This window comes from Zalophus californianus, chromosome 2 (assembly GCF_009762305.2).
Source record: "Zalophus californianus isolate mZalCal1 chromosome 2, mZalCal1.pri.v2, whole genome shotgun sequence".
Classification (NCBI taxonomy): Eukaryota; Metazoa; Chordata; class Mammalia; order Carnivora; family Otariidae; genus Zalophus; species Zalophus californianus.
The window spans coordinates 62961116-62987044 of NC_045596.1; the positions used below are offsets into that span (position 1 = coordinate 62961116).

At 42.4% G+C, this 25929-nt stretch overlaps 1 protein-coding gene across 1 annotated transcript in view; it reads left to right on the forward strand.

The window, feature by feature from the left end:
* The window catches only part of FRAS1 (Fraser extracellular matrix complex subunit 1), a 403423-nt gene that overhangs the window by 334237 nt on the left and 43257 nt on the right, over positions 1-25929 (forward strand). The window contains 13 exon segments of the mRNA XM_027599032.2: positions 1861-1985; positions 2270-2410; positions 4168-4395; positions 6382-6495; positions 8216-8366; positions 9725-9884; positions 12287-12380; positions 12382-12456; positions 14692-14938; positions 16181-16525; positions 18092-18252; positions 18820-18967; positions 25361-25566. Of these exon segments, the coding sequence (XP_027454833.1) occupies positions 1861-1985; positions 2270-2410; positions 4168-4395; positions 6382-6495; positions 8216-8366; positions 9725-9884; positions 12287-12380; positions 12382-12456; positions 14692-14938; positions 16181-16525; positions 18092-18252; positions 18820-18967; positions 25361-25566 (2195 nt within the window).

Below are 25929 nucleotides of genomic sequence, written 5' to 3' on the forward strand. Positions count from 1 at the left end.
AATTAGAAAAATCCAACTAATCTATAGTTACAGAAAATAATTGATTTGTTTCTTTGGGATAGGGTAGGGGACAAAAAGGAAAGAATGGAAGGATTATAGAGCATTAAGAAACTTTGGGGGTGATGGATATGTTCACTATTTTGATTAAGGTGATGGTTTCATGGATGTGCCAAAGCTCATGAAATTGTACATTTTAAATATGTGTACATTTTAAATATGCAATTTATTATACATCAGTTCCCTCTCAATAAGAAATGTTAAGAAAAGAAAAGACCAATTCCAAACCTTTCTTTCCAAGAAGGGAAAAATCTATCACCTTTCTTAATCACTCTCAGGCTAAGGACTCATATAAAGGGCACAGTGAAGTAGGTGACCGGTTGATCGTGAGAATCCAGACAAGTATTTCCCCATGAGCTGTGAGGATGGATTCACAGCAGGGAAAGAGATTTAAATTTCCCAGTGCAGCCAGTCTGAAGTTATTAAATTTTTAAAGAATGGTATGGATTTCTGTCTCGAGCCACAAGACAAAGTGATAAGACAGGGGGCCGCATTTTTTGCCTGTCACCAGCTGATGTAGCAAGCACAGAAATATCAAATGCCTCCTCATCAAAAAAAAAAAATAATGCCCCAATATTCAGGAGGCTGTTGTATCTAGGTAACAAATTTCAGGTGATAAAGAGAGTTGCAAATGTAAACCATGTAGGTTGATTTTTGTAAAAAAAGATAAAGCCAGTGATATTGATGTCCCAGTTCAGTGTAAAACAGTCAAAGTAGAATCTCTGTTTTTTTATGAAAAAGCCAAACTGGTTTTGCCGGGATTAACAATGATAAATAATACATCCCAGGAAGCAGCAAATGAATTTCAGGACCAGATCAAAGGACTAGACTCAATGGATTAATACCCCAATATCCAGAATCAGAAAGAGGGAATTTGTGCCGAGGGACTAAAAGATGTGGTTTTGTTTCCGTCTTGGCTGGCAGCAGAGGATGAGTCACAGAAGCCCTAAGATAGAAGCAAGAATTCCGGGCTGTTTCGCTAAATGTTGTGGGACATTTAAAAACATAAGATGTTAATCATTTGTGGGATACATTGGCATTATCTAAAATCACGTTAGTATTTTGTTTTTTTTACTTTTAAAACAAGTCTGAAAAAAATTTAATGTGTTTCCTCTATATCATGTTATTAAAGGATACTGGTTTTTTAGGTCATTTAAGAGTTGAGATAGAATGATTGCGCCAACCCCAAAGTCATGCGGTAAGTTTTGTTAACTGCCGGCCTGGCTAAAGTGGTATATGAGAAGCTAGAAAATCATAGACCAGAGGGTTGAAAGGGACCTTGAAGAATATCCAATGAAATTATGGATGCCAGGCTCACCAATCACAGAGAAAAGCTTATGTGTAGCCAAGCCCTATGACTCCAGTGTTCAAAAGCTAAACCATCACACAATATTAAAAATTAGGACAGGTTTTCAGAAAGAACTGTGAGGCTGTGGGGGAATATAAAACTTAAAGAGAGAGGAGTTTGGAGACTAAGGCAATGGCTTTACGTTTCACAGATTTGACCTGCATACATAAACCCCCAGAGAAAGGAGAGGAACATTTATTGAGCACCTGCTGTTGGCTTGGCACATAGCAGAAGCTAGATAATTAAGCTAACATGTGCTCCCACAGAACATATGCTGTGCTAGGGAAAAAAAATACACAAACGACTCTAACACAAGGTCTCAGAGAGAAGCACGTAAATGCTGTAAGAGATATACAAAGGACTCTGTCGGGTTGAGAGTATATTTCTCTAGCATTAGAAAAGTATGGCTAGCATTTTGACATCCTTTTTCTGGTTCTCTCTTCCCCTTTTGCTAGGTATCCAGATTAGTTCCTTTACTCAAGCTGACCTGACTTCACAAAATGTTCGGTATATCCACTCCAGTGAGACCGAGAAACATTCCGATGCCTTCAGCTTTACGCTCTCCGATGGAGTCAGTGAGGTAGGCAAGGCACTCCATGCCCTCAGTGAATGGGCACTGATTCAACAGTCTTCTTTGAAGGGAATATGAGAAGCAACTCTGCAAGCTTCACTTTCGCCTGCTCGCACCCAAGGATAGTGGTGGCTTCTGACAGCTCCGGGGGCTCTCACCAAAGGGAAACCACTTTGGATTCCTGGTCAACCACTCAAGCCAGGAATGGGTGAAAGGAAAAGTAGAGAGCACCTACCTTCTACTTGGGTGGGTGCCGGGGACAAGGTGTCCCACCTGTACTTTCTGCCATTTAGGTAACCCAGACTTTCCATATCACCATACGCCCTGTGGATGATTCACTGCCTGTTGTACAGAACCTGGGCATGCGGGTGCAGGAGGGTGTGAGGAAGACCATCACAGAGTTTGAGCTCAAGGCGGTGGATGCAGACACAGAGGTAAGAGCACTCCCCTGGGTTCTCTGGCTGAATGAGAGGCTGATCTGTCACATTGTGACTGTGTATCCCAAGGGTAGGGCAGAGTAGTGAGGTTAGTGCAAGTGTCCTTGAAAGGTTAAAAATCAGAAGACCCTGTGGTCTTCTGAAAAGAGAAACTAATATATTTGAGATCAAATTGTTTTTAAACCCTTTCTGAACTCCTAAATACATTCACTCTGTCCCCTGATTACATGGAATAATCCCTTAATATGCTGATTTTTTTTTATCATGATTCATAGAAAATTAGATGACATTTAGCCAATTTTTTTTTTTATTCTTCCTTATTAGAGTGAACAAGGGTTTGGGGAACCTATTCATTTTTCCTACCATTTACCCCCTTCATTCAGACTTCTCTGAATGACAGCGAAATACTACGATTTGAGCATCCTCAAGGAAGGAGGCTTTATTTAGTAAAACAGGGCATGCAGAGACTAAAGTCTTATTCTCATGATGCTTTCAGATTAAAGTATCTAACATTCTGGCATGACTTAGCTCTCATAAAGAGTACCATAACTTTGTTCATTAGTTCTGTGGGTACCCTTCCCTGTACCAGCCTCTGCTCCAGATGCTAAAGACAGGGCTGGGAACAAAACAGAGTTCTGGCCTTAGGGGGTTTCCAGCCTTTGGTTAGGGTGACGGACAAGAAAGAACGTATAACATCACGTCAGATATGATGAGTGCTATGAATTAAAAAATAAAGCAAGATAAAGGCCATAGAGATTGAAGGGTGTGTTATTTGAGACGGAGTGGTCAAGGAAGTCTTCTCTGAGGAGCTGATCTTTGAGCAGAGACATCATGAAGTAGAAGAGCAAGGAATGCAGTTATCTGAGTCATTCTTTGAGCCAAAGAACCAGGAGTGCAAAGGCCCTGTGGTCAAGTGAGCTTCAAGTTACAACAAAGAAGGGAAGAGGCTGGGGCCCAGTGAGCAAGCAGGAGAAAAGAATGCAGCCAGAGAGGAACCCGAGGACCCGGACACAGAGGGCCTTGTTGGCATAGGTCAGGCCTTTGCATTTTATTCTAAGTTGGTGAGAAATCACTGGGAAGTCTCGAACAGTGTTTTCTGTGTCTTTATTTTTCCTTCTGTGTGCCACCCTAGAAGCCGCAACTAGACATGGGAAATTATCTTCTGTTCTGATGTATATGGGATGCTCGATATGAGAATTTTGGGAAAGTGTGGGGAAAGGTTGGGAAGGAAAATGAATAGTTTTAAAAGGTCTAGCTCCTGTCATCCTGGTAGAGGTTAAAAATTCAGGTTTTCCCTTATGATCCTTAAAAGACAAATTTAAATGTCTTAGTCTGACACCAGAAGGCACCAGAACATAAGTTCAATTGTAATCCCCAACATAGTTTCTCTCCTTTGTTTTATTTTTGATATCTATAAAGAAAATGCCCTTCTTATTTTATAAACGTCTTTAGGTTTGGATACCCTTGACCGCCTACTGGCCATCACTCACAAATCTGGTTTGGGGTGCCTGGGTGGCTCAGTTGGTTAAGCGTCTGACTCTGGGTTTCGGCTCAGGTCATGATCGCGTGGGTTGTGGGATGGAGGTCTGTGTCGGGCTCTATGCTCAGCAGGGAGTCTGCTTGAAGATTCCCTCCCTCTGCCCCGCCCCCATCAAATAAATAAGTAAATAAATAAATCTTTTAAAACGAAACAAAACGAACTGATTTCTGTTCCAAACTTCCCTTTCCCCCCTTGCTTTTTCCCTCCTCAACAGGCCGAGTCTGTCACATTCACCATTGTGCAGCCCCCGCGCCACGGCACCATCGAGCGAGCCAGCCACGGGCAGTATTTCCGGCACACGTCCATCTTCACCATGGAAGACATCTACCAGAACCGGGTCAGCTACAGCCATGACGGCAGCAACTCCCTCAGAGACCGGTTCACCTTCACTGTGGCTGATGGGACAAATCCCTTCTTTATCGTCGAAGAAGGAGGAAAAGAGGTGAGGGGCACAGACAGCGGAGAGGGAGGCGCAGTGTGCCAGAGGTTGTCCAGAAGCAGAACAGGGCATTTTTCAGCCAAGAATAGCATGTTTTTATTGTCACTAATTGGCCTCGGGCAAATTAGTTAACTTCTCCAAGCCTCAGCTTTTCATCTGTAAAATGGGTACGATTTTGCAGTCACCAGCTTCAGTTAGTCTAAGGATCAAAGGAGGTAATCCACATAAAGTGGGGAACATTGTTGGCAAATAGCACGCACAATAAAGGGTGATAGTGATCGTTCCTATGACTGTCATTGTTTCTCTTTTCCTTTTGGCCCACCATTGACTCCTTTCATCTTTCTTTCATCTGATTCTAGTAGCTAATCTCATATGATTCTAGATTGTCTTTCTCTTTTGTGTGTCCCCTCAGCCAGCCAGAGTTTCTCAATGTCATGAAGAGAATAACCTGGTTAAGAGTATGGCTTTCGCATCTAAAAGACACTGATTTAAATTCTGGCTCTCTCACTTACTAGCTGAAATGTCTGTAAAATGGGGATGAGATCAGTCCTTAGGACGTGCGTAAACACTTGGCCCAGTGCCTTCACAGGAAATGTAGGAAGCATCCAATACACTGTGGCTCTAATATCATCATCACTGTCATCGTTTTAGGACCAGCTGGTGAAACAGGTAAAGGGGTTTTTCTCTTGAGGTCCTGCAGCTGTCAAGCTTTCCTTCCCGAAGAGAATTGCCCCGTTCCAAGGTTCAGGTGTCCGGAAGAAACTTGAAGATGGCCTCTCCACTCCCCTCCCTGCGGCTTTTGCTCACTCCTTCATTCCTCAGCCAGGTTTCTGGCAGGTTCCTAACCCTCCCCGGGGAATAACGGCAACTGTGGTAAAAGGTGGGCCCAAGGACCCGCCTGCATCTTGCGCATTCGAGTCTGACTCAGCAGAAGCAGCGTGACTGAGCAACTCGATCACACCCAGCTGTATTTCAGGATAACAGAAGGGTCAGCTCCTCATCCTGCAGAGTCCTTTCCTACTTTGATGATGACCAGGAATGATTCCTTTCCTGGAAGAAAGATCCCCCTGCATCCTTTAGAGACAGTCTGCGTGAAGGTCATTCTCCGTTGGCCTAGGTGTCAGTGAGACAGCTCTTGAGATTTCCTGTCATTTTGGTGTCTGCTCTGCATCACCACCTGGCAGATCACTGTTTTTATTTTTTTCTCTTCTGAACTGTAGCTGCTCCCCCACTTCATTTGACTTTCAGAAGAGAAAAGAGATTTCAGGATGAATCAGCAGGAGGGCTACTTCTCTAATAAATATAAAAGGTCATGGTAGGTCTCCAGAGGGACTGTATTATTTTTGAAATGGAAATTATTTAGGAAGGTTGCAGAAGATTGAAAAGCCAGCGTCTTGCTGCCCTGCGTGCTGGCGTGCCTTATCTTCCCAGAAACAGAGGTTCTGGGCCGGACTCACCACATATGTGGATTGCGTATGTGTACATGTATCTGCATGAGAATGAAATTATAGACCAGTTTCTTTTCACTATTCCCACAAAAGCTTTTATTCTTTCTTGATTTGCTGTGCCCCTCCCCCCCACCCCAAAAAGAAAGAAAAAAAGAAAATATCCTCTCATGAAACTTATTATCACACCTGGAGACTTTGACATTAGCATATTAATGATAAGTTTAGTCCACCTCTCCTGAGAATTTCAACAAGAGTTATTGAAAGGAAATTACTGTTTGCTCTTTCACTTCAGGGCAATATCGAACCCGCCTAAGGAATGCATGGGTGTGTGAAAGTCAACTTTTCTTCTCATCTTGTCCCCACTTGATCGATCAGCATTTTTTTGTGCCTCATGCCAAGGGTGATAAGCAATGGAAACTGCCACAGCTGCCCGTTCTGAGGTGCCAACAGATTTCAGGGGTTCCAGCTTTGCAGGCCATAGGACCTGACATATTTCAGATGTCTGTGAATGATGACTTTTCTCTTTTGGCTTCCCCCACAGGTTATGACCGCGGCACCTCAGCATTTCCAGGTAGACATCCTCCCAGTAGATGATGGCACCCCTAGAATTGTTACCAACCTGGGGCTCCAGTGGCTGGAGTACATGGACAGCAAGGTGAGGCCTTTCCGTCTGCCACATTCACATGAACCAACATGGGCTGTGTCCTTATTTGTGACCACGTGGGGATAGAAGTCCACACTTGATCTTAGCCAAAAGGCCGAGAAGCGATGTGGGGATAGAAGTCCAGATTGACTCATGTTTATCCCTCCCTAAGGGAGCTGATTTTCCTAAGATTGGCAAGCTCCATGAGTTTGGTTAGGATTATATATAGTTTAAGATGTTCTTACAAAATAACCCCCAAAATACAGAAGCTCAAACAAGATGGAAGTTTATTTTTTCTCTCGCATATGGGGTGGCAGTAAGTGGGCAGTCCAGGGCTCTACGTGACCTTTCAGAGATGCAGATTCCTTCTGTCTTATTATTCTAACGTCACTGGGTTGTTGCTGTTGACGGTATAGCCAACACTCTCAACTATTCATCGATATTCCAGCCCATGGAAAGAAGAAAACAGAGAAGTAGAGGGCAAGGAACTTCATTTTAAGCAAGTGATACAGAAATGAAACACATCACTTATGCTCAGATTATTCTGGCAAGAAATTGGTTATATGGCTCCATCTGTTGCATCTGAGAGGCTGGGAATAGAGTCTCTAGCTGGCTCCGCTAGAAGTTTGTTAACTAGAAGTAGGGGATGATGGGTTTCGGGAAATATCTGGAATATGCCATAGATGGGAAGGAAGTGAGTATTTTGTAGGTGAGTATCCTCAGAGGACTTCTATTTTCAAAATTCCTTTCTCCTCCTAAACCCCAATTTGGTCATCTTAAGCTGTGCCACAGTTCTTACCTGGTGACCTGGTGACCAAGCAGTAAATCCTCATCCTCACCCGGACACACATGCTTCTTCAGTTCAGGAACTGATTTTTCTTTTGTGTGTGGTGTTCCCTCTAGAATGTGGATTTTCTCATCTCCATGGGGCTAATTAGTTGGCTGTATATGTAGCTGCTACGCTGTAGCTTTCTACAGAACTGGTTGGGATTTTTTAAATTAGTACAACTTCCTCGCATCCCTTATTTGATTTTTCCCCCATATTCAGAACCATCCCATTTTCTTCTCGACACTCTCCAGTTGGTTTTCTACTTCCCCACTTTTATCCCACTGCAATGACTCTTACCAAAGTCAACAATGACCTTTATTTTGCCAAGTCCAAAGGTCAGTTACACGTCCCCCTTTTTTCTTTCAAACCTTTGCTTTTACTAAATATTTGTTGAATGAATGAATAACTTAAAATTTAGCCAGTATATTTGGGCAGTATTGGGCTATCATATATTTATCTTATTCAATTTCAAGAATTGTGATTGACTTCAATAAGGTAGATGCCTTTGGACCTCTTCCCTGTATTTTATCATTGTTTCAAAGTTCCAACCTTTCTTAAAAGACAAACTCAAATCCCACCACCTCAAATCCCTCCTCCGATCCAGACGGAATTAATCTCTCCCACTCCCCAAAAGAGTACAGTACTCTTTTTTGTATCTCCCGTTATAGCTCTTTCCACAATTACCCTGCTCACGAGCCTTTCTTTCCCAATAAAGTGTGAACACCTCAAGGACGGAGGCTGGGATGGTTGCAGTTCTCCTAGCCTCTTCAATCCTGACAGAGTTTTCCATGCAGTAAATGCACTCAGTAAATCATTGTTGAACGGAATTAATTCTGAGTCAGAGCGTCTTGGTCTGGCTTTATTCCCACTTCAGGAATTAAAATTTAATGGGTTTCTATTCAGGCAACCAACTTGATCACCAAGAAGGAACTGCTGACCATGGACCCAGACACAGAGGACCAGCATCTTGTCTATGAGATTACAGCGGGCCCCAAGCACGGCCATGTGGAGAACAAGCTACAGCCTGGCAGAGCTACTGTCACTTTCACTCAGGGTGCGGACTCGGGAACCGAGAGATGGGAGAAATCCCTTCTAACTTTCCCTACCTCCCTGATCTTTCTCACAACCACTTCTAGTTACTCACCCTCAAGTCACTTATTTGCAAACAAATAGATTGTTTAGTGTCCAACCATCCAACGTCAGAATTTTACTTCTCCTGATTTCCTTCTCCTATTACTCTCAATTAGGCAAAAGAAAAAAAAAAATTGTCTTTACCATGCTTGCTCAGCTCCCAGATTGCTTTAGGTTTTGGCAAGATTTAGTGGCGGGATCACATGATACTGATTGGTTTTCTTCTTTTTTTAATTGAAGCATAGTTGACACAAATGTTACATTAGTTTCAGATGTGCAACGTGCTTGGTTTTTTTTTCAAAACAAAAAACAAAAACAACAACCAGACTTCATGAAATATCCGTGATCCTGTATGGCTTAATTTTGTTCTCTAAGGGTTATGGATTGTTTCTTAAGTCTTTAACAAAGAAAATCAACACAGGTACATTGTTCAACAGAAATATCGTCCTATTTTGAATCACATCAAGCGGACCATTTTGTATTTTGGTAGTATTATAAGCATGTCAGACTCTTCCAGACTTCTTTTGAGGATGGACCTTACCTTGAGCAGTCATTGCAAAAACTGCACCTTACAACTCATGCACCGTATTTCCCTTGTCTCCCTGTTCTCGATCTTGTGTTTTCCCCTAGAAGAGAACCTTTAGTCTGTGCCTTGTGTATGGGCTGTTTTAATTCAACCCCAGCTTTTTGTAGTAGCACATACCTTCCAAAGAACATTATTTAGAAGGAAGTAGGGCTGAGTGTGTGCATGCGCACACAAAGGATGGAGTAAAAGACTCTTTGTCAGCTCTCAAGGTTGCCTTTAATATTCCAGAGAGATTCATTAAAGTACTTTTTTGCTGAGACCCTGGGATTCTCATTTTATAATAGCATCAGGGTATTTCCTGGACGTAAAGACAGCTCTTTGTCCCACAGAGTGATAGGATTTTATTTTGAAATCTGGCAGACACATTTATTTTTAAGACTACTATCCTTTTTTGGGCGCCTGGGTGGCTCAGATGTTTAAGCATCTGCCTTCGGCTCAGGTCATGATCCCAGAGTCCTGGGATCGAGTTCCGCATCAGGCTCCCTGCTCAGCAGAAAGCCTGCTTCTCCCTCTGCCTCTCTCTCTCGCTGTCTCTCATGAATAAATAAATAAAATCTTAAAAAAAAAAAGACTACTATTTATAAATTAAGTTCTGTCTGCAAACCCATTAAAAGAATAAACTGGTGTGTTAGCGTGGAATCTACAAGGCTATCTTTACATCTCTAGGTTAATTCACAATGTGTTTTTTCTCACAGAGGATGTGAACTTAGGGTTGATTCGTTACGTGTTGCACGAGGAGAAGATCCATGAGATGATGGATAGTTTTCAGTTTCTGGTGAAAGACAGTAAACCCAATGTGGTCAGCGACAATGTCTTCCATGTTCAGTGGTCCCTCATCAGCTTTAAATATACCAGGTACAAGGGTTATTGGCTTTCATTCTTGAGAAGTGAATCAGGCAAGCAGAGGAGATCAGGTTGAAGTATGTGGGGGTCAACTCTAGTCATCTGATGATGGTGGGGGTGGGGATAACAATAATAAAAATAATGTCAGCAAATGTTTTTTAATACTATGTGTACCAGGCACTTGACATACATTATCTTGTTTAATACTTGCAATTGTGAGATGAGTGCTATTATTGACCCCCGCAAGAACAAAGCAATGGAGACAGAAAGAGGTTAACTAATTTACCCGAAGTCGCATGGCTAATAAGCAGTAAAACTAGGATTGAAACCCAGTGATCTTAACCATTGTGCTTTACTGCATCTCCTACAAGTATTTTTACTTCTGCCCTCAAGCTTTAGAAGGTAATCCAATAGAACTGATAAGAAACAAAATACACATTCAGTACTGGCTGAAAATAATCACTGGCCCATATAAAGCATCTTTGCCTTACTCTCTACATTCACTCTGTTCTCAGTTTTATATTCTCCCCTAGTTCCTTTGGTGTTCATAGGATTATATTTCCTTTGGGACAACTTTGTAGCTTAATATAGATACTCTTTAAGGAGCTTTTGCAGTCTTTTGGGGGGTTGAGAGGCAAACAGGCACCAGCTTTGGTAAGGGTAGGCAAGCACAGTGTTGATTTTATAGGTCACATTATAACTAGGATTATAATTTTGTGGGGGAAATAATTCTTTAAGTCTACATTTCAGAGACTCACTATTCTAAGAAAGCAATTTCATGATAATTCAGACAAAAATTGGAATGGAGGTGGGGGGATAACATACAAACTTGATTTCATGCGCCCCACAACTGAGCTGTTCCGCTCTTAGTCATACACATTTAGAGAATTTAGTGGAATATATAATCAGTATATATATGTGTGTGTGTATATATATATATATATATACTGATTTTTATATATATGTGTATATATATGTTTTGCTGTTATTTCCCTCTTGTTTGTATCTCCTTAAAAATTAAATAAATGGACTAAAACTGTCACTTTTTCTGGACAACCCTCCAACGTTTAATGGGCTGCATAGTACAAAGTGTCCCAGAGCTGGCAGTGAAGACTAACCTGTCAGAGGCACTTTGCTGGCAACCCTCACAGCAACAAGGCATAAGCCCTGGCCCAATACTCATCCTCAGTGATGAAAAACAAGGCCCAGCTCAGGCCCCACTCACTCATGGCTTTTCTAAACCTAGATACTGGGGCGCCTGGGTGGCTCAGTCGTTAAGCGTCTGCCTTCAGCTCAGGTCATGATCCCAGGGTCCTGGGATCGAGACCCCCATCGGGCTCCCTGCTCGGCGGGAAGCCCGCTTCTCCCTCTCCCCTCCTCCTGCTTGTGTTCCTGCTCTCGCTATCTCTATCTCTCTGTCAAATAAATAAATAAAATCTTTAAAAGAAAAGAAAAACCTAGATACTTACAAATTAATAGTGCATGGATAGTTTGCCTCCTACTTTGCCAAAGCAATACAGATTCGTAGCAGCAAGCTAAGTTAACCCTGTGTCTTAGTCTGTTTGAGCTATTCTAACAGAATACCATAGACAAGTTGGCTTACACATAATAGAAATTTATTCCTCACAGTCCTGGAGGCTGGAAGTCCTAGATCAAGGAGCTGACAGATTCAGTGTCTAGTGAGGAGCCTTTTCCTGTTTCCAGAGGCAGTTATCTTTTCCCTGTGTCCTCAGAGGGTGGAAAGGCCAGGGAGCTCTGTGGGGCCTCTTTGTATAAGGGCACCAACCCATTCGTGAAGGCTCCACCCTCATTACCTAGTCACCTCCCAAATACCGGGACATTGGGGGTAGGATTTTGACATAGGAATTTGGGGGGACACATTCAGTCTATAGCCCCTTGTCACTCCCCAGTGTCCACAAAGCTCCATTTGTCTAAACACCTTTGTTATGTAGGCCCCATTCTTACCTTCTTATCTCTGCCATCACCCTGACTCCTTTGCACACTTCCTGGAGATCTGGTCCAGTCAGTTCCCACCTGAGCTAAGTCATTAACTGCCTTCCAAGCAGCTTTCTTTCCTAAGAACCCACCGTTCTAGTCATTCTACCACACTAGGGAGAGATTGTCATTTCTCTGTGTTTTGAAATACAAAGCACATAGCTCTTATGTGCTGCCCATCTTCTGAATGCCTTTCAAAACCGCCCTGAAAATGGGGCCTCCTTGGTCCCTTGGTGCTGTGACTGTCCCAGGTGAACACAGTTCCTCAGTTTATAACCTGGCTTCTTAAAGAAGCCAAACTTCCTCTTCCCTGAGCTACCTGGCACCATAATCAACCAGAAGAGACAGGCATTCAGCAAGTAGATTCTTCACAGCCCCAGCGCATAATTTCAGAGACGGCCTTTTTTGTGTGCTTCTAGCTACAACGTCAGTGAGAAAGCAGGGTCTGTCAGCGTCACAGTGCAGAGGAGTGGGAACCTGAACCAGTATGCCATCGTCCTGTGTCGCACCGAGGCAAGGCACCGCCAGCTCCAGCTCCAGGGTCAGCTCCCAACCCGGACAGCAGGACTACGTGGAGTATGCTGGCCAGGTAGGTGGGAGGGGGGCCTCTGATTGCTGACCGCCAGCAGGCGCCAGCCGCGGCTGCCATGAGGTGGTTGGCAAGTGAGGGCGCCTGCCCCCTAATTTTTATCCCACCTTCCCTTTCCACTGGCACCCTTCCTCAGGTGATTTTCCCGCATTCCCTTCCCCAGGGCTTAGTTCTTCTCAGTCCATCTACTCTTTGTGGAAGTTTTAACTGCAAAAAGTTTAAGTTGTCTGGCTTCTCAGTCTTTACATTTTGCTTCATGACCAAAAAAGGTCTTCAAGGCATCGTGTTCTACACGGAGCCCTTAGGATCCAAGCCCTTTCTCTCCCCTTGCCTTCTCTAGCCGAAGGAAGGGAAGAGAGAGTGTGGGGGATGGTCGGGAAGCTCTTGGAACAGGCTGAGTGAGAGATGATGGGAGTGTGTTTCGGTTATGAAGCGAAGGTGGAGACGAGTGGGTGGATTGAACAGATGAGTAAGAATTGATACGATTTCACAGCAGATTAGATAGTGTGGGCAGAAGTGGGAGATGGATGGTGATGCCCCTTGCCAGGAGGGGACACCGTCAGAGGAGCAGGTTTGGAGAGGGGGGGTGGTCTTGACTGTGCTTCGGACAAGCTAAGCATGAGGTGCCTGAGACGTGAGAGGGACAGCTGTGTTGGTCAGCTGGGAATGCAGAGAGCAGCTGGGGGTGGAGATGCTTGCACAGGTCTCTACCACAGCGGTGGTAGCCAGCAGCTGGGTGGGGAAGAAGCAGACGGAGAGGAGAGTAAACACAGAAGAAAGGAAGAGGACTTAGTAAACTCCCTTACGGGCCAGATACCCCATATTTGTCCTCTTTTACGAATAGCACAATACCTGGCACTGACTAGGTATTTCTTCAAATGTTTTTTGCAAAGTAATTTCACTATTCTTATGACAGCATAAATCTCTCTAAAGAGGAGTGGGCTTTATCTTTGAGTCATTTCAGCTGGACTGAGGTCAAATTTAAACGAGGAATTAAAAAAGACCAGATAAGCCAAGGAGTCTTTTAGCAAAATAACAAGAAAGAGCATGTACTTGGGTTTGTCAAGGAAAAGCAAAAGCAGTGGGTTCTAGAAACTAAATAGATATCTAAGGGTGTTTCATTAGCTGGGAGTGTTGGGAAACACATTAGTGTTTCCACTAATGTGGAACTTAGTAAAATTTAATTTGATCAGTTGATTAGATATAGAATAGTAATTTTCTGCTGATGAAATTAGGAATTTTTCAGATTTGTGTGTCCCTAGAGGTTTATGACTATTTTACACATTTTAGCTATCTCAGTTTATACAAAGTGCAGTCCAGGCCTATTTCCTACCCTTTTAGTTTTGGGATAAATCCATAACCCTGGTTCCTTTTCAAGGTTTTATCTTGATCTTTTTTTTAAGACAACAGTAAAACCAGAATAAATCCTTGTAATGTTCACACTTGTGTGAATATAAAATAATTTCTCTGTTTCGTACCAGTGCTAAATTCATTTACATTATAGATCTAGCCCATCTTAATGGCAAAGGATTTAGTTAAATATAAAGTTAAAATTCAGTCTGGCTTGTTCATAATATAACTTTCTGTGGCTTCAAACTCCATTATTCAGTACACTGAGATTCTATGTCAATTTTGATTGTATAAGCAATATGGAAATGGTAATATGGATAACATCTCACATTTGTTCATGTGCTTAAAATATACTTTGTGCTTTCATTACACATTGTGTCTTATAGTCCTCCCAGTAAATATGCAAAATAAGTACGTGAAATTGTTATTTAGCTGATGAGGAACCTGACATTTGCAAAGATTCATAGACTAACCCAGCTTAAGGCCAGAATTTCACACTCCAACTTCAAAAATCTTTCCAGATAAACTTGCCACAAATAGAAGGGGACCTGAGTAATCAAATGACTCTTGCTATCCCAAATGAATTAGTGGAATAAGATATAAATAGTTACCAACATGTTTTTCTACAGTCACCAAAGAGTAAGAGATGTTTTTGCCCTCCATGTCCCTATGTGGTAAATCAGCTCCAGTGTGTAGATAAAGAATAGGAAGAGGTAGTCATGTGTTCCAGGTGATACAGCAGGAAGTTGGGGGTGGAAGAACCAGCTATTTCATTCAGTGCTCGTGCCTGCTAGACTTGGGTCCTCTTTTTCCCATGATGCTCTGGGGGAGTGAGCAGGGGAATCTGAGACACAGCAGAACTCCTGGTTGTTTGCTTTGTGACAGGTGCAGTTTGATGAGCGAGAGGACACCAAGTCCTGCACCATTGTCATCAATGATGATGATGTGTTTGAGAACATTGAGAGTTTCACCGTGGAGCTCAGCATGCCAGCATATGCCCTATTAGGGCAGTTCACCCAGGCGAAGGTCATTATCAATGACACTGAGGACGAGCCCACATTAGAGTTTGATAAGAAGACCTACCGTGTCAACGAGAGCGCTGGTTTTCTATTTGCACCTATCGAAAGAAAAGGTCTGTTGGTGCCAACGGTGACAAGGAGCTATAACAATAGCTAGCATTTTTCGAGTCCATTCTGTGTGCCAAGTGCTCATGTACCATACTAACTTCTGTGTGTTAGGTGCTTTACATGTATTAGTTTATTTAAATTCCCAGAACAACCCTAATAATGATCCTACCTGTAGTGAGTACTATCAGAAGGCTTCTCTGCTTAGTTCAAGCTGTTAGCACTCCCATTTTATTCTTTAATGGGACTAGAAGACTGGTTATATTTGGCCTTGCAAATTATTCATGAATTTAGGATTCTTAATCAATCACCCAATCTATAAAATATTTAGTAGCCTTGGTCAAGGAGGGACGTTTATAAGAACTGGCTTCTCATCTTAGTTTTGGAAGACAGAAATATATTTAAAGATTTTCCTACATGAGTGTCACGTATAGACCTCAGATGAGAAATAAACCATGTGTGAGAAATAAAGGGCAATGCTTGAGGGATTGAAAACAAAACAAAGATCGTATGCGTTTGTGATTGTGCAATATTGAAACTTTAAACTCACGGAAATTAAATCTCATTCAAAGTCTGAACGTGACGTAAGAGATGATGTCAGGTTTTTTATTGAATCTGCTGACTGGGTATTCGTGTAACAAACACTGTAGATAGCGCAAACCCTTGGTGACTTAGAAAACAAGCAAGCTCCATTGATTGCTCTGGGCCAGCAAGCCAGGCCCAGAACAGGCTGTCTTCCAAGGGATGTGGCAGCACTAATAAGTAAAGTCATTTGTACAGAGAGGCAAGTTTTATTTTGTTTTCTTTTTCTTTTTTTCAAACAAGTTGATTTCTCCCTGGGAATTAAAGTGCAGAAGTTTATTCAGAAAGGCGGTGAACTGTGCTCAGAGCACTACCTTCGGGACACAGTTACCTTGCTACTTAAAGTACCAAATATGTCTCTTATCTTTCTACCTGCTGTGGTCTTAGATGGTGAACAATGAGTCTGTGAATTAACAGAGCACAAAATTCACAGAATAGGAAATCCATTTTAAATTGTTTGGTGAAAATATCTGGGGTATATTAAATCCTCAAGTGGTGTATACTACAGGCTTAAGAAGCTGCAATGCAGGGAGGTTTCCTGTCTGAGTTTGAACAGAAGTAGTGATGGAATGTGTCAGAGGGAACCAAGCTTACCAAATTATCAGAGATTTTAAAATTTGAGAAGTGCTCATTCAAATGCTTTCGTTTTCTTACCATTTGTATTTCAGGGGATTCAAGCAGCATTGTATCTGCAATTTGCTACACAGTCCCTAAGTCAGCTATGGGAAGTAGCCTCTACGCTCTAGAATCAGGCTCTGATTTTAAATCTAGAGGGATGTCTCCTGACAGTCGTGTGATATTCGGGCCTGGTGTCACCATGTCCACCTGTGATGTCATGCTAATTGATGACAGTGAGTATGAAGAGGAAGAAGAGTTTGAGATTGTCCTGGCAGATGCTTCAGACAATGCCCGCATCGGAAGGGTGGCATCGGCCAAGGTGCTCATTAGTGGTCCCAATGATGCCTCCACTGTGTCCCTGGGCAACACGGCTTTCACTGTCAGCGAGGATGCAGGTAATAGAGAGCATCTCTGGGATTCCATCACCCATATCCTGATCCCTTTCTTGAACAATTTCCTCTTAGTTTTCAGAATGTCCTTAAGAGATTTGAGAATGCCATTCCTCAGTGACACCATTCCCTGTCAGTAGGAGACATAATAATAGGCATTAAGACCAAGAATGGAAGGTAGTGAAGAATAGGGAATTCCATCCACTTTTCTTGCCCTGGTTACTGATGGTAGGGAGGGATCTGGCTTAGAGCTTCATTGGTTGATCTCTGTGGTCCGGAGGGAGGACATGGTGCTAAGCATTTTGGCCCCTGAAGGCAAGAAATGCGATCTGTTGAGGATGGAGGTAAGTTATTTAGCATACTGCTAGCTGCCAGAACAAATAAATTCCAAAGTTTCAGTGTCCTAACCAATGAAACTTTCTCATTCGTATAACGCCCCAAAGCAGTCAGTGGGCAGATTTCTTCCACCCAGGCTCCTTCCCTCTTTTGGCCTCCAAAGTTGTCAAAGTCTTCTGCATGGTGCTAGCAGACATACTGCCAGAAGGAGCAGCAGCTGTGCTGAGCACCCACTGATCAGAGCCACATGGTCAAGGCCATTCACCTCTTTGAAGGTGATACTCTGAGGGATCATGGGAACTCATATTTTTGAGCACTTACTGAATGCCAGGCACCATGCCATCTGCATTCCGTGTATTCTCATTTAATCTTCTGTAGAAAAGAGAACATTAGATAGAAGAGCAAATGGAGGCCCAGAAAGGTGAAATAAAGCATCAAAGATCAGTAGCTAATATGGCAGAGCTGGGATTAGAACCTAGACCTTTCCTATACCATGTTTCCTCTCCTCTATACCAAATGCGCAGCCATGACTACTTGTCAGCTCGCAGCTTATTGACTAAAAAAATATGAGCAACGGGATTTTCATGTAGTTTTTCTCTGACCTTGGTTGTGAAAATCGCTAAAAATCTACATGTGTATCATTAGGACACTACAAAGTGTGATGTTACAGTGGACCAGAAGATGAGCTTCATTCCTAAGATAAGCAATAGCACATATGGTTTAGGTAATGATGTGTGCACCACTCAGATAAAATAGGGAAATCAACCCAGTTAGGAACATTTAATTAGAAACATTCAGCTTCAGGCCCCATAGAGTCCCCTAGCTGGTTCTTTCTTAATTGATTATTTTCTAGCTCATCCCTGAGGCCCTAGTCTCTGAGTTTCTTCTCTCAGAATAGGCTTGAGATGTTTTTCAATGGGCCCTCTCCACTTTGTTTTTCTCCTGTGAAGGGTGTCTTTCATGAAACCACAAAACCACTTTCCCCTAAGGGCTGTCTCTCCGGTACTACCTCCATGAAACCCTCCTCTAGGTCTGCTCTTGATCTTAGTGTCGGTAAAAACAGGGGTGGTGACACCTCACAGCCTTCCTCAGAGGGAACACAGGAGCATCACTGAAGTTGGATTAGACAAGTTCACAGGGTAAAGCTGCTATTGCTGTGAGGGAGAACATTTTCTGAAAACCCACTGACTTCTGGCCCAAGACTGACCATTGACATCTCTATGGATCTCCATTTAGGTACAGTGAAGATTCCAGTTATCCGTCATGGGACTGACCTTTCTACCTTCACATCTGTCTGGTGTGCAACACGGCCCTCAGACCCAGCTTCCGCCACTCCAGGAGTTGACTATGTCCCCAGCTCTAGGAAGGTGGAGTTTGGGCCAGGTGTCACTGAGCAGGTGAGCACAGAGCAGCCAAAGGCCAGATGGGCCTGTTAATGTTGTCTCTGTTCCACTCTCCAAACTCTACGGAGGACTCTAAACCACCCTTGCCTTATTATTGTCTTCCCTTTCTTCACAAACACAAACATGCGAACAAGAGAATAAACCCAGCGAGATCTTCTACAGACTCTCCAAAGGATATTGTCAGCATCTAACATCCATCACCACAGATTTAGGATAGGAACTACAGCCTGTTGATGTAAATATCTAGAGACAAAACACCTAAGGGTTCGTAATAGATTGTCATTTTATGGATAAAAAAAACTTACTGTATGACCACCGGAAAAAACAAGTTTCACCTCTGTCCTGCCCTCCTGAAGGCAGATGGGTGTTGTGTGTTGGACATTCCATAGGTTTACTTTGATTTTTCTTCTTCTTATACTTAATATTGTTTGTTTAAATTGAGACATAATTGACATATAACATATTAGTTTCAGGTGTACAACATAATGATTCAGTGTCTGTATATATATTGCAAAATGATCACCGCAATAAGTCTAATTAACATCATGATTTTTCTTCTAGTATTGCACCTTGACTATCTTAGATGACACTCAGTATCCAGTAATTGAAGGGCTGGAGACATTTGTGGTTTTTCTCAGCTCAGCGCAAGGGGCCGAATTGACCAAACCCTTCCAGGCTGTCATTGCAATTAATGACACCTTCCAGGATGGTAAGATATTGGACCTGCCTGCTTGTGGCTCAGACTATATTTCTATTTCTTCCTTGCCTTCCAAGTATATGACACTGAAACTCATTCACATTTTCATTCAAGAAATGTGTGTGTGTATGTGTGCGCGCGCACATGTTATGTACCTACTTTCACATAGAAATATGGGGGAGAAATAAGCATTCATGTTTCTGGTACTATGTTAGGCACAAAAAGATATATAAGCCTAGGGCCCTGTCCTCAAGAAGCTCACTGTCTAGTGAGGGGATCAGACCCTTAAACAGAAAAATTAGAATATATTATGATAAATGACCTAATAGTGCTATAAATCCAGTGCTAGGGAAGCAGAGGGGACTGAAGAGCAGCTATATGTGGAAGAATCATATATTTCACAAAGTATGTGATATTTAAACAGGGTTTTAGGGTATGATATGAGTTCATCTAATGGATAGTAAAATACAGTTTTGTCAAATGGAGAGATATAGTGTATATATAATTTCAAAAGAAACATATTTGGAAAACAGTGAGATGCTTACTTTTGCTTTAAGCCTGGAAGAAGGGGAATAGAAGGAAATGGAAAGACAGGTTGGGACTCCATTTCATTTCCAGTTCTGAAAGGTCTTAAATTGCAACCTAAGGGACTTGTAAGCAGAGAGGAGCAGCAGATGCTTCTAAGCAGAGGAGTGGTGTGATCTTTGTTTGAGGAAATTGACACTGGCAGTCTGGTAGATGGCGTACAGGAAAGAACAGACAACAAGTATATGAACAGAATATCAGTCACCACTGAAATCTAACGGGAAGATGGCCAGAAAAGGATGATTGCTTCTTGGGAAGAGTTGATGAAATTTAGAATTGTCAGATTCTAGAGTTGGGTAAGAAGATCAGGTCAAACCTTTTACCTAAAGCAGAAGGACCCTCATTAACATCCCCAGTGGTTGACGATAGAGCCCATAATTAAATTCTTTCAGTGACTGAAAAGTCACCAGAAAAGGAACAGGCATCCCAGCAGGGTGATCCTTAACGCTTTCATTTATTTTCAAATTATTTATTTATTTATATAGTTTTAAAAATGACCCAAAAAAAGGTATACTATGAAAATGAAGTCTAACCTTCTACCCCTGTCTCCCAACCCTCTGGTTGTTCTCCTAGAGACCAACCATTTTAACCAGTTTGTTGTTGCTGTTGTTGTGTGTATCCTTCAAGAGAAATATATATAATGCTTATGCATACATATAATGCACATATATGCATATGATTACATAATACATGTATAATGCAAATGTCCAAAATGATATCTTATTTTAGACCCAGGTTTATTCAGATCTAACTTACATAAATTAAAATTCACCCTCTTTAGTGGACAATTCTGTGAGTTTTGACAGATGCATGTAGTGGTGTGCCCACCCCAGCAATCTAAATGTGGAACAGTTTCAATACCCTACAGAATTCTCGTGTGCCCCTTTGTAGTCAGCCTCTTCTCCATCTCCAGCCCCGGCAAGCACTGCTGGTTTTTTGCCCAAACAGTTTTGCCATTTCCAGAATTTCATATAATTGGCATCATGTAATATAGCAACTTGTGTCCAGCTTCTTTCATTAGAAGATTGCACTGGAGAACCATCTGTGTTGTTACATATACACGTAGTTCATTTCCTTCGCTGCAGAGTGGTTTCCCATTATATAGATGAGCTACAGTTTGTTCATCCATTCACCTGTCCAATGACATTTCAGTTGTTTTCAGGAGTTGGCAGTTATGACTGGAGTGACTATAAATATTTGCATATTGCTTTTTGTATGAATATAGGTTTTTATTTCTCTGGGGTAAATACTTTGGAGTGGGGTGGCTGGATTTTATGGTGTTTGTTCAACGTGACAAGAAACTGCCAGCCTGTTTTCCAAAGTGGTTGTAGCTATTTTGTGTTCCTACCAACGGTGTACGAGAATTCTGTCTGCTCACCAGCCTCACCAACATTTGGTGTTGTCAGCTTTCTGTGGGCTTTTTTTTAGTCATCCTAGTGATGTATAGTGATGTCTCATGGTTTGAAAGTCACTTCTCTAATGATTAATGACACTGAGATCTTTTCAGGTGCTTACTTGCCATCTATATATATCTTCTTTGGCAAAGTATTATTCAAATATTTCCCCCATTTTTTTAATTGGGTTGTTTTTATAAAATTTGGACAAATATTTGTGTTTGGAAATATTTTCTCCCAATCCATTACTTGTTTTTTGTTCTTAACGATGTCTTTCAAAGGGCAGTAGTCTTTCATTTTGAAATAGTTCCATTTTTCAGTAATTCTATTATGGATTGTGCTTTTAATGTTGTGTCTAAGAAATCTTTCCCTGACCCAAGGTTCTAAAGATTTTTTCCTGTGTTTTCTTCTGGAAGTTTTAGTTTTAAGTTTTTTACACTTAGGTCTGTGATTCATAAAATGGTAACTTTTTAACTGTGAACAAGATTATAATAATTATACTATTTTATATCATTTCATATGTTACCTCAGAGTTTACAGAGTGATGTACTAGACATTATCTCATAATTTCATGGTTTTATACTTGTTTCTATTCTGTAGATAAGGAGACTAGAATCAGAGGAGTGAACACCCCAAGTCTCATACAGAGAGGGACCAGCACGCATTCTAAGACTTTGGCCTGTCCATACCCTTTGCACTACACTAAATAGTCCTATTTGGTGCAGCAGTAGAATCTGTGGGATATGTTTGTTTTTTTTTCCTTATTCACTGAAAAGAAGAAGGAAAGAAATTCAGTTATTTCCTTCATTTTTGAAAAGGCTTCTAATTCTTTTGCATGAAAGCATCCTTCTGATGGAGTGGAAAGGGAATGCAAAATCAGAAGTCCTAAAATAAAATCCCAGCCCCACCATTTCCTTACTTTCTGGCCTTAGACTAGCAACATAAGGTTACTGAGCTTCATTTTGTTAATCTACAGATAATGAAAATACCTACCTTACAAGGTTATTGTAAGGATCAAATTAGATAAAGTATGTGAAAATAGCTAGCATGGTTCCTGGCACATAGTAGATTTTAATACATGTTAATTTCTTTTCTTCCTGATACATCAGTAATTTATCACACTTGCCAGTGGGACTCCAGTCATGTACACAAAACTCATTGCCTCAGATGAACAGAAAAGATTCCACTTGGATTTTTCTCCATATTTTATTGATGAACATTAGGGTTGCAAACTTAGAACATGAGCACATTAAAATATTTCTCATCTTTAAGGAAGTCTACAACAAACCATATTCAGTCAAGAATTTATCCCAGAGAAAGAAATCCCCAAACCTATTTCAGTAACCCATTGCAGTATTCAACACTTGTGTCTATTGGTTAGCCTTCTTCTTAGTAATCGCTAACTCTTGTTGAGTTTCTTCCATGTGCACATTGTAAGGTGGAAAGATCCTACCTTCTCTCTAATCTTTACAAGCTCTTCAACTAGTGAAACAGGTTGGATAATTTGTCCAAGATCAGCTGGAGAGGAGGCGGTGGGACCAGACTTAAAAGCTAGGTCTGTTCTGTCCACGTCCAGTCTTCTGGTTTTATACTCTACCGTGCTGACTCTTCACCTTGCAGTTTTAGATGCTTGATGTCACTCAGTGTCCTTGTAAAGTCAACCTTCAGCCTTCCAAAGTGACCTTAGGTCTTTCATTCCACAGTGTGATCGCGGGCCCTTAAATCACCTAAGTAACTCATCTCAGAACATTTTCCTATTTGCATTTTCCTCTTCTGCTCTGGTACCTGGAGTTAGACTTTGGTATGGACCTGAGGAATGCTGAGCAAGACAGGAAAGGCCTTGTATCCACGATCTCATCACACCCCTGGGTTTTCACTGCATCCTGCCTGCTCTAACTCGAGAGAACCAGAGGCAGGATTTCTCCTAAATCTCCAACCCAACCATTGCCCATAAAGAGGCACTCAAATTTCAGGGGGTGGCATTTGCACTTACTTTGTCAGTTACTGAGAAGATTAGTGGATAACAGCATTCCATGAGCATTTTCCATGCCTAAGTCTGGTGCCCAGCACTGTGCAGGTTACAATGGAATGGAGAGCAGAGTCCCACAGTCTGTTTCAGGACACAGGACTAACACAAGGAGATAACTACAAACTGGGCTGTATGTGATGAAGGCGCTGAGAGTGCTGATAGTGTGAGATAGCTAGTGCAAGCCTGTGCACCCCCTCGAGTGATCCCTATTTCCTGGCACGCACCCCATTGGTGTGGAAGGAGAGGAGCTCTACAGTCAGGCAGAACTGAGAACAGTGCTCCTACTTCCTGAGGGGATTGTAGTTGGGGTATTGAGAGGAGGACATGAAATGACGTGTGGAGCCCTTCACACCCTGCCTGACTTGGGCTGGGCCTTTCCTTTGTATGCCATAAACCCCCATGCACAAATCTGTTACTGAATATTGTCTTTCCATTGTCTCTTGCCTCATTCTCCCACCAGACGAGGGGCCCCATGAGGCAGGGACCATTCCCAGCACGGCAGGCACTCGTGAGACATGTTCACCCACTTCCCTTACTTCTCTTTCTCTCTCCCTCTTTTTCCAGATAGGGAAAGGAGTGAGGTTTACTGTCTTGTTAAAGAGAAAAAAAAAAGGAGTCTTTTACAGCTCAAGAAGAATTTGGGATTGATTAATACATGACAAAACCCAAACATTACCACTTTCACTTTTACCTCTCATCTGACTTGATGCCTGTTGGGCTAACAAGAGAAATCAATCCAAAGCTTTAGATAATCTTTTCATGAGCAAAAAAGCTTCCTTGCTTGTTGTTTTTACCTGCCAACAAGTTTCCCTCTGTCCTTCTATGCTAGGTCATGTCATTGCCACCCACCTTTTACAGTACAGACTGTTTTACTGGATGACAAAACCCTAAAGGATAAATGCTCGGGCTCTGATGCCAAAGTTGTTCATTATCCTCTAGGTGTGGTGGTCTTTTAAGAAGTGTCTGCTGGGTTTTTCTTTGGTAATAAGTGGTAACTGTTAGGTTTAGCTTAGATACCGAGTTTGCTCTGTTTTTGCTAATACCCGCGGTTCCGAGCAGTGGGCAGGTTGGAGGCAAACAGAGCTTCTTGTATATTGACTTGCAGAGTGCTTGGGTCCTTATCTTTTGGGTCCTTCCTTTCAGGTTTGGCAGGGCATACATGAGACATGGCAAGGAAATGGGGACGACAGCTTTAGAGTCAGTTTCTGCCACAGGAGACTTTGACATGTGACTGGAGGGCCTACCTCTTTGTGTTGCTTATTAAGAAATAAATAACCAGCGGGGTGCTTGGATGGCACAGTCAGTTGAATGTCTGCCTCTTGGTTTTGGCTTGGGTCCTGATCTTGGGGTCATGGGATCAAGCCCCACGTCAGGCTCTGCACTCAGCAGGGTGTCTGCTTTAGTCTCTCTCTTCCTCTCCCCCTCCCTACTGCCTGCTCTCTCTCTCTCTCTCTTTCCTCCAATAAATAAATATTTAAAAAAAGAGGGGGCGCCTGGGTGGCTCAGTTGTTAGGTGTCTGCCTTCGGCTCAGGTCATGATCCCAGCGTCCTGGGATCGAGCCCCACATTGGGCTCCCTGCTCAACAGGAAGCCTGCTTCTCCCTCTCCCTCTCCCACTCCCCCTGCTTGTGTTCCTGCTCTCGCTATCTCTCTCTCTCTGTCAAATAAATAAATAAATAAAAAGTGATTTTATAGCAGTAATCACAGACTGGGTGCCCCACTGGCCAAATTCAGCATGCAGATGTCTTTTGTTTGGCCCAAATAGTTTGGCCTCTATGGAACTTCTTTTCCCTGTTTTAACTGGTTGCTTTTTAAAAATTTAGCAGATACGACATAAAAATCCAGATTTCTGGCTTCATCTGAAAATAGGATGACCTGCCAACAAAACCCTGGAGCTGAGGGGTGACCCTCTTTAAAAAGGCCTGAGCTTTCTTCTTCACCGTATCCCCACTTTTCCCTACTGTCTCCCTGGCCCCAGGACCAATGTGAGTGGCCGTTTATTGTCAGGCTTACACTGCTCTTTTCCTTTTTGTAGCCTTAGAAGGAAAGTGAATTTTTTTTGCGTATTCAAGTCTCAATCAAAATTTTCCTTATACCTGGCCCATTTCTTTGTTTGCATTACTTATCTGCATTTGAGATGGGGACTACACCCTGAAGCTGGGAGACACAGTTGCAAAATTGATTTATTCTGTTTCATTAGAAGCACGCTCAACAATGGAAGCAGTTCCCTTGTCTTGAGAGCAACCATGCCTTGAAATCTGCTTACCGTCTCTGACTTGCCAGCCTGTGATGATGGCCCTTAGTAACCTGTCCTGCCAAGTGGCTACTGAGGGCTGCGACCCACCTCCCCTCTGCCTCCCACTAACAATGCCTCCATCTTTCCTTCTGCTCCCCCAGTGCCCAGCATGCAGTTTGCCAAGGATTTGCTCCTAGTGAAGGAGAAAGAGGGTGTCCTGCAGGTGCCCATCATTCGGAGTGGAGACCTGAGCTATGAGTCATCAGTGAGGTGCTATACCCAGGGCCATTCAGCTCAGGTCATGGAGGACTTTGAGGAGAGAAGAAATGCGGACTCTTCACGGATCACGTTTCTGAAAGGGGAGAAAGTAAGTGGATTCATGATGACTGAAAGATCAGATTCTCTTTTTCCTTGATGCCTTTACTATCTATAGTGAAGTCGTTTAGACAAATTCCGCACATCCTAGGAATTCTTCTCCTGATTGATACTATTTATAATACTATCATCTGTCCCCTGTGGCTGTCTTCTTGGTCTCCTACTTACAACTAAATACATATATCATTGGTTGAGCTGGGAATTTAGATGACATGTAACATTTCTGGAATTCAGCAGAATCAAATGAATGAGGCTCCTCTTAATTTGCAACTACATTAGAGATGAACACTCTCCACCAATATTACCTAGAGGAGGACCCCGTCTCCGGGCAGCATAGATTCTAGTATAGAACCAA